This window comes from Vanellus vanellus, assembly GCF_965231255.1.
Source record: "Vanellus vanellus genome assembly, chromosome: 9".
Classification (NCBI taxonomy): domain Eukaryota; kingdom Metazoa; phylum Chordata; class Aves; order Charadriiformes; family Charadriidae; genus Vanellus; species Vanellus vanellus.
The window spans coordinates 1,877,430-1,886,200 of NC_138914.1; the positions used below are offsets into that span (position 1 = coordinate 1,877,430).

The window sequence follows — 8,771 nt, forward strand, 5'->3', positions numbered from 1 at the left end:
TCACATACCTCTTTCCCCTGCCAGGATCATCCAAGATTGAATGAACAGTAGAAAAACAGGGAGGAAATTTAAATATGCAATCAGGCATTAGTTGGGTGTTGCGGATTGTTGTGGATTATCAATAACTTAAATTATACTGCAAATTTAATATACACCGGAATGATTTTTAGGTGATCGTGAAATTATTTATCAAATGCTCTTAATGCAAAATATAGTGAGAATATATATATATCAACGGGAAGGAAAAGAGAAAATAGCGAATGAGTGTTACATTACCTACAGTCATAAACACAAACCGTTCACTCTGAATTTCAAACCAATTCACTTTTCAGTACGCATCCGAGAGCACCAGATCTACAGAGGACAGAGGGCTCAATCCTGCAAATACTTACGCGGGTCCGCAACGACACTCGCTCGGGCAGAAATGTCCCGACGTGCTGAGAGCGGGACCACAGCCAGCAACGTCAGCTGCCTGCGGGGTCAAGCGTTTCCAGGATCAAGCCTCATGACTTTCTGGTCTATGTTTGACCATGACACGGTTTCAGTGGTTTTAAAACATTAATCTTTCCATTAAAGTGCTTCGAAGAGTTAAGAGTGGTTGTATTAGGCTTAGATAACCCAAATAATGAGAACAATTCATCCTAACCTCCACAGTTAGGAATGGAGGTGTTCCCAACAAGCCAAGGCAGAAGAGGCCAGCAGGGCACCAGGTGAGTTAATCATGTACCGCAGGGGCCCAGGGAAACCCCTGGAAACAACCTGAACGCTCAGAAAGGGAAAAAAAGAAAAAAAAAAAAAAGGTTTTGTTTTGCGATGGTTTTCCTTGCTCCAGTTCCGGACAGCAGGAGCGGTGCGCTGCTGCAGGGACCCCGCTAATGCTGTCCGGAGGCACAAACGCATGGCATTTTTTGGAAATAGGACCCTTGCCAAAAGTGGACAGGCTTGCGCTTGTATGTAGTTGGCGGTGAATACGTTTGGCCAGATTCGGCTCCTGCTGGCGCTGTATGAAAGGCTGCAGCCCGACATAGAGGAGAGCAGAACTTAACTAATCCCTCCTTTCGCCCTCCCTCCCCTCTGCCAAAGCAGTCTTCCCGAACTGAACTTCGCCTTCATGGCCCTCGGGCACCATTATTTAAGAATGCTTAAAGAAGATGTAACCCAGCACCAGTTGGGAAGGCATCACAGGAATGGACAAAGCTGCCGGCAAGCCGCCGGAGCCGGCGGGAGACCTGGGGGACACGACCTCGCAGGGCGCCGCTGCTCACCTCCGCGTGGTGCTCTTCGTTCTGCTGCAGGACTTCAATTACCAATTCTGCCAGACGGATTGTGTCTTCTAACTTTTTAGCTGGTGTGACTAACCGGCCTACATTTTCTGTAGTACAAGAACTCGAGTTAAAAGGGAGGCAGAATGAAAAGCTAGACGTACAGTAAGTTATTTTAGAGGTTTAAAAAAAAAAAAAAAAAATCCCATAATACTCTACAGCTTTAAAGATCTTTTCATGCATATGTTAAAATGCTTATATAATTAGTACTGAGCAAACCAGAAAGCCACATTCGTTATTATACTATGAAAATACAGTGCTCCAGCTCCAAATTTCACAATACTGTCAGAGTTGTTTTGCTTTATGGTGAGATGGCGGCACGCTCTTAGCTCAAGTACGAACATCGCATTCCCTAAAGACAGCATCTGGCCACTAATACACGAACAGTACGTATCCTTCAATGTAGACGATGCTATTATAGAAATCACGTGCGTTTTATTTTCAAATTCTTTTAAGAAGACCAATTCAAACAAGTCTGCCTGTACTTTCAATAGATTGTCAGACTTGAGCAATTCAAACGTCACCTGCTACTGAAAGCAAAATGTGCAGGTCTGCCTCGCTCCAGGATTTAACTCCACAAGGGTCAAGGGGTTACGCATGCTGGAGGGAGTGGGAAGTGCTAAATCCCGCTAAGGCGTTCATAGCTAAGATTCATATGGGAGAAGAGATGCAACTTTACAGCAAAAACCCCGCAAACAAACCAAAGAGTTTAAATCCTGGAGCTTGGTGTTTAGCTACGTCGAGCTGTTTTGCAGCGTTTCCTGCAGACTTTTCGAAAAGAATTAAATGGTATCCTTCTAGGTAATTTATATTACTAAATAACATAGTGAAGATCGGAGATGGTAACGATCTGGAACGTTTAGAGCGTTTTGCTAGAAATAGTATAGGGGAAAAAGAAAACAGGCACGTTTCCGCTGAGCGACAGGCCCCGCAGGGCCGGCTGAGCGCCGCCCAGAGGTGTGCGATGTCTCCCCTCTTCCTGAGGGGAACCCACCCGCGCCGCAGCACCTCACCGCGTTAACCACAGACGTGGCCCCGCGGTTAACGACCGGGTGCCGATCCCGGCTCTCCGGCGCAGCTAGGGCAGAGAGCGGCACGGCGCTTGGGCAGCTACGCCAGCCCAGTCGTACCTCCGCACTGACCTTCGCTGTATCCTCTCCATGACATCAAAGCTGGAGAATTCAGAAACGGGTTCAGAACCCACCCAAATAGCCAAAGCGGTCTGCAATTAGCAGCGTACAACAGACACAGCAGAACGGCAGCAGCGCGAGCACTGCGGCGGCGTTACGAGCAGCCCCCCCCCCCGGCATGCCCAAAGGGGCCCCGCTAAACCAGCAGCTTGGCTGGTGGCGACAGGCGAGGGGCTGGCCGGGCGCCTCGCTCCGGCCTTCTGCACCTCCTCGGCTTTTTGCTAGCGTTCAGGTCTTCTGTACCGATGGGACAGAGCCCTGCGGTTGCCGGCGGATGGCAACACTCGGCTCCACCACGTCACCCAGGCAGAAATCCCTGCCTTGCCGAAGGCTCGGCGAGCTTCCAGGACTTAGTTCTCCCCCTCACAACCCGGCCGGCTCCTTGTTTCCCCTGAACACCCGTTTAGAGGTAAAACAATTTCCCACGGAAAGGAAAGCCGTGTTTTTCAGAATGGCCACATCTCTGGGGCTCGAGTGAGGGGTACGCGGGCGGGTTTCAGAGGAGCTCCGCGAGCCGGCCAGGGGAAATGTGGCATTGCAGGTCCTCCGCTCGCTCGGCTGAGAGATGCAGCCTGGTGATGCACCATGCAAATAAACTCTACGTTTTTTGCCGATTTATGCCACAAACAGGGGCTTTGGGGGTTTCCTTTCCAGTTTTCCTTTTCCAAACAAACAAAAAAACGCAGGTTCCCCCGAGGATAATTTATTGGGCCAACACTGAAATGGGAGAACTGCTGCTTAACTCCTCATTCTTTCTCCGCTTCAACCCAGCACCTCACCGGCTACCAGAAGTGGGAACCTCTTCCTTTTGCAAAAGGAGTCCAAAGACACGTCCCTTAGTAAGCTCTGGTTGACTCTGCCCCTCGGAAGCCAAGGGGAAGCTTTCCACTGATCGGAGCAGCATCAGGCCCATTCTCATTTGCAACACTGATCTGCTCTCGAATACAACTAAAAGACAAAAGTGTTAATAAGAACAACTGCTCAGAGATGCTGTCTTTAAAGAAAATATTGATGCTTATACAACTTTGGCAGCCAGCAGATGTCAATCTTAATTTTTTTTCTTCTTATTTTAAATATTTCCCTGGTTAAGTTACTATACATCAGAATATTCTGCTAAGATAGCTGGAGCACTGACAGTTACATGAAACGTATACGATATACTTATCAAACATTTCATCCAACATCATGTAAAGCTCATACATATTTATAGTTTTCATGCAAAATGTTATGCAACAACAATGTTATTTTGTGCTGACGTTGATATTTGAAAATGTTGCATATGTCAGACATCGCTAGACAAAAAAATGTGGACATTTTGAAAGAAATGCTACCTCTAAAGCTCTAAAACCTACCACGTCGCGCTAGGTATTTGGTGTAAAGCTGCACGTGAGAACTAGCTTTCTACTGCTACGCAAGCCACCGCTAGACTAGAAAACCACTGAATAAAAGGAAGAAAGACTATTACAGTACTTGGCGGCTGTTTGGCCATGCCTTTGAGCATATGATTTATCATGTTAGTCTGCGTTTGAGGAGACGGTGGTGGCCCAGCCGGCGGCTTAGGCTTGGGCGGACGGGCTGCTTGTGCATGACAGAGAGAGACGCCAAAAGTAAAGAGACAAATGACTTCATAAACAGTGACAAAAAGATGGAAACTTTGAAAGGAACATAAGCAGAAACGATCAAATACAAATGGAAGAAGCTGCTGGGTTTTTGCTTATCGGTACTTGAACTATTACACGGTAATGACACCATTTGACAACACGTACTCTAGAAGCCAGCAGATTCCAACACCCTACGGTACCGTGCAATCAGAAAGCGAAAAATGCAAGGCGAGCACGAAACTGCACTTCAGGCAGCCACGCGAGGAAACCGAAATTGGCTAATTCAGTTAAAACTCCGGAATTCGGAAAAGGTGAACTGAAAAAGATGACTTTAAGTCAGCGCCCCGGCGCTTAGGTACATTTAGCAATAGAATAACGAGCCGCAGGAATTAATTGCTGTGCAAATATCAATTACACATTTCAGAATTAAACGTCACTGTTGGTTAAAGGGAGCTATAAAATATTCTTGTGCAATTTAAACATGTAAAAAAATCTGTCACTTAAAAATGTGTGGTTCCTGATCGTTTCCAGCTCATTTAATTATTTTCAACTTGGAATTCTAGTGGCTTTTATATTCTGGGTTGAATCATATATAAAAACTTGCCAGCTCTATCAAATATGTTACTTGCTATTCCAAATGTTAGAATACTGCAATCAGGACTTGACCCATCTGTCATATAGTTTACAATATCGGCATAGGAAAAATTCAAAGAAAATAGCCTTTCCTTTTACATTCACTCAGAGAATAAATTAAATACCGTGAATACATTAACACAATAGTTTCTATTTCATTTAATAACACTTTTTAGCAGCATTGTGACTATTTTTAATAATGCCATTTGGAAGGAATCTGGCATATTTATCTGGACATTCTATTGCCAAAAGTCCTTGCCATTTCGCTTGCATTTTCCAGTGGGGGAAAAAAAAATCAGTTGGCTTGTGCAAAGTAGATTTCTGATTGCTTGTAATTCTCGGAGAATTATAACACTTATCCAAGTATAATAAAGAATATTTGAGTAAACCGTTAGTTAAAGAGTATGAGTTAGGTTTGTTCTCCTCTCCGTACACAGAGATAGGTATACATACGTACATAAACACACGTACAACGCGCACGTGCACACGCGCGCACACACACACACACACATAATTTTAGTCTCTTAAGCTGTGTAACAATTTAATTCAGACTCTTAGATTCGAGCTACTGCTTTCTGGCTTTTTTTGTTGTTGTTTTCTGATAACAGGAAAAGCAAGCCTACTCGTTCATCTCTGGAGGCACCCTGATCCTGGTTCAGGGTTTACCAAGGGTGGCTTTGTCCCTAGAAACAAATCTTTCAGCCTCAAGTGACTAAAATAACCGCTTTTTGGGCATCGGCCTAATGACTTTCACTCTAATTTAAAACACAAGCAAGAATTCAATTCGGCCACTCGCTGATGGCTCCTGAGCTCAATGTGTAGAAGCAGGAAGAGTGTTTTCCTGCCCATCCCTATGGAGAGCAGCTTGTGCCAAGGTCCCCGGAGGGGAAGGGACTGTGGGGAGAGGGGACCCCACATCTCCCACCCGCACCCGGCACCCGTTCGGTGGGGAGCCCTCGCCACCCAGGTCCCTCTGTCAGCCTCCAAAGTTGGGAGAGTCAGAGACAGAGCTCCTCCTAAGAGCGTCACAGATTTACTGGGAAAATCGCATCCCAGAACTGCATCCCACCGCCCCTCTCAGCGCCGCGACCCTCAAGCTCCCTTAAATGTGATTCCAGCCCCTGCGTCGCCAACAGCTACCCCTCCAAAAACAGATTTCAGACCTCACCGACGACCAGACCCCGTGGCGTAGAATGGGCCCGAGTGGTGCAAGTGCTCCCTGCCCTAGGGACAAGTCACTAGCCGAGAGGGAAGAGGAGGAAGAGGCAGAGGTGCAGCAGCATGGGGGCTTCAGGAATGGCGAGTGCAGCTCGTAGGAAACCGCTGGGAGGAGGCTCCCGCTCTGCAGCTGTCAGCACAGTGCCCCAGGGTGGCCTTCACTTCTCCGGGGGCCCTGCGAGAGATCCCCCCCGTGCCTCAACCCTGCCTCTGGCACCTCTCCGCCGGCTCTCAGAAACGAGCTTCCACAGGGGATTACAGCAGGTTAAGCAAAATACTCTGCGTAGAATTCTGATCTGGCCCAATCTGCACACATATTCAGCTCTTTTGTTCATTTAAGTGTTTCAGACCCAAATCCAGGGCTCCTGCACGATGGCTGCACCACCACCTGGAGCCGAAGGAGGGGAGAGGAGATGAAGAGCTCTCGCCCTTCCTCGGGGCGCCGAACGCCTCGTAAGCCCCAATCCACACTTTTCCTTATTGCCTCTTTATTGCAAGAAAATCTAAAAGATTAAGGTCTGGCTAAGGAAAGTGATTCATCTCATCCGTAAATTTAAATACAAACGGGGCTGTGACTGTAACGCCCTGTGAGTTTATGTGCTTCGCTGGGTCCGGGTCTCGGAGAGGACACACGAGGCGCCTTTCACAGGGTGTCTCGGCTCCTGCTGGGAGCGAGGGAGACGCGTAACGCTGGATGGGGTTTATGGCACTTGCCAGCGAGCAGCTGCAGCGCGTGTGGCAGGTTTTGTGTCACTTCGGCTTTTCCTTCTTCCCTGTCCTTCTCCTCTCTAATCCCTCGCCACAGCCAGTTTAGCATCAGAGATGCTCCTGTATTCCTTGCTCACGTGTGTCAAGCGCATAAGATTTAAACACCTCCATCACTGACATCAGAGGCGGGAGCGGCTTCTGCCTTAGTAACAACCTGACAAAATGCCCTCCTGGACAAACTTCTGCCCAAGGTTTTTACTCTTCTGCGCGATACTTGCAAATGAAATACTCGCAGAAACTCGAATTACTTGGCAAATTCTGGGGTCGTTCTTGCAATCAGCTTCAGCCTGCAACAAGTATAACAGGTCTGTTAAAACCTCTGGGCTACTTTGGGTACGCACATTGCATAAAATTTATTCTGTGCGACTCTTTACCGAATGGAAGATTTTCAAACTATGTATTTCGCAATCAGCACCGTGATTTCTGCTAGATGGGCTACTAACACATCAGCAACGGTGAGAATTACCCTTGCGATAGAAGAGTATTATTGACTTTTCATATTTTTTAAAAGCGCAGCCACCGACTCAATGATCTCCTTGTAATAATTAAAAATATACGACCCCTGCCAAAGGCTTTGGTATGTAAGTGTTCTGTGTGCGTTCATTTGCAAGCCAATCATGAAAATGACAAAAAGAGCTGCTGTTCTCAAGATAACTATAAAGAATGATCGACTTAGCCTGAGGACGAGGCAGAGCAGCCTTTTATTATATTCCTGAAATGAATTTGCATGTATCTGAAAGGGATTTCAGCGATTATATTTTTTTTTCTTTCCAAATAGGATGTATTATCTTTAAAGTAAGAAAAATTCATAGAAATGCTTTTTTTTTCAACTCACAACGAGACCCTAATTCAGCTCTCAAAACTCAACATACTGAAAAGAGAACTGATCTTCCGACTTTCTGATGATCTTTCAGCCCAGTGAAGAATTTTTGCCCGTCTGAATCGTCTCTCACGCCTCAGGCAGCAAGTTGCTCCGCAGTTGGTAAGCGACTTGCGGAAAGATAACGGCACAATGCAGATCTTTGTGATTTCTGAAGCTCTTGTAATAACTTCGATACTGCTTTAAGCACTGCCTCGGAGAGGGTGAGAGGAAATCTCGAAAGCTGCATAAGGATTCTTCGCTAAACACAACCGAATGCCATTTCAAGGGATGAAACAAATAAAGCAGCAGTTCGGCAGCACACGAATACAGGTTGTAGTCATGCCTGAGTTAAAGTGCATGATTTATCGATGGCTTCGGTCTCCACTCCCACATACCAAGACTGATGTTTTCATACTTTTCGCGTCCATATTTATTTGCAGAATGTAATTTTACTTTCTTTTTAAGCACTGTGGTTTACCACAAATGCTGGGAGCGACTGCCCGGCGGTGGCTGGGCTGACACACCGCACAGGACCTCCCCTCGTCTCGGGCCAGGTTAATCAACGGGCAGCTCAGCCCCCGATCCTCCGCTGCGCTCACAAAGAGATGCGGATACGCGCACAGAGCTTCCCAGGCGGGGATCCAGAGACAGGGAAGGCGAGTGACGTAAAGTCAGCACGGGGACATTCTCAACAACCTGCTGTATCGCTCTCGTCAAAACCCGACCTCTTCTGCGCCCTCTTCCTCGGCCGAGGACGCCTTTCACGCCTGCTGGGGTGAGTGCTCCGTGCAAGACGCCCCACGGCCGGTGCCGCAGCCGAAGCCGCCGCGCTCGGCCCCTCTCCCCCCCGTCCCCCGCCTGACCCCGGCACCTGAGAGGGACCCGCACAGGCACCGCGGCCGCCCCTCACCGCTCCGTGGGCAGGTCCCACCCCGGCACTGATCGGGTTTTGGCTTGGCACCCACCCCAGCACCACGGTCGGTGCATTTTCGAGGGAAGGCAGGCTTCCCCGCCAGCCTGGCCTGGAGGGACAGACCTGGGGGAGACGGTGGACGCCAGCGGCGCGGCGTGGTGCGATGCTGCGCCCCGGAGCCCCGCTTCCCGGGACAGGGGCTGGGGCGGCTGCCGGACAAGCAAAAACCTGACGTTTCTGGATAGCCCAAGAGTAGCTGATTTC

General features: G+C 48.1%; 1 protein-coding gene across 4 annotated transcripts in view; it reads right to left on the bottom strand.

Annotated features, from left to right (window-relative positions):
- Window positions 1–8,771, bottom strand: part of CADPS (calcium dependent secretion activator) — a gene marked incomplete at both ends in the record, with an annotated part of 221,813 nt that overhangs the window by 54,700 nt on the left and 158,342 nt on the right. For all 4 annotated transcript variants that reach the window (XM_082487726.1, XM_082487723.1, XM_082487724.1 and 1 more), the window contains one exon: window positions 1,266–1,372. In XM_082487726.1, coding sequence (XP_082343852.1) covers window positions 1,266–1,372 — 107 coding nt within the window. The remainder of the gene's footprint in view (window positions 1–1,265; window positions 1,373–8,771) is intronic.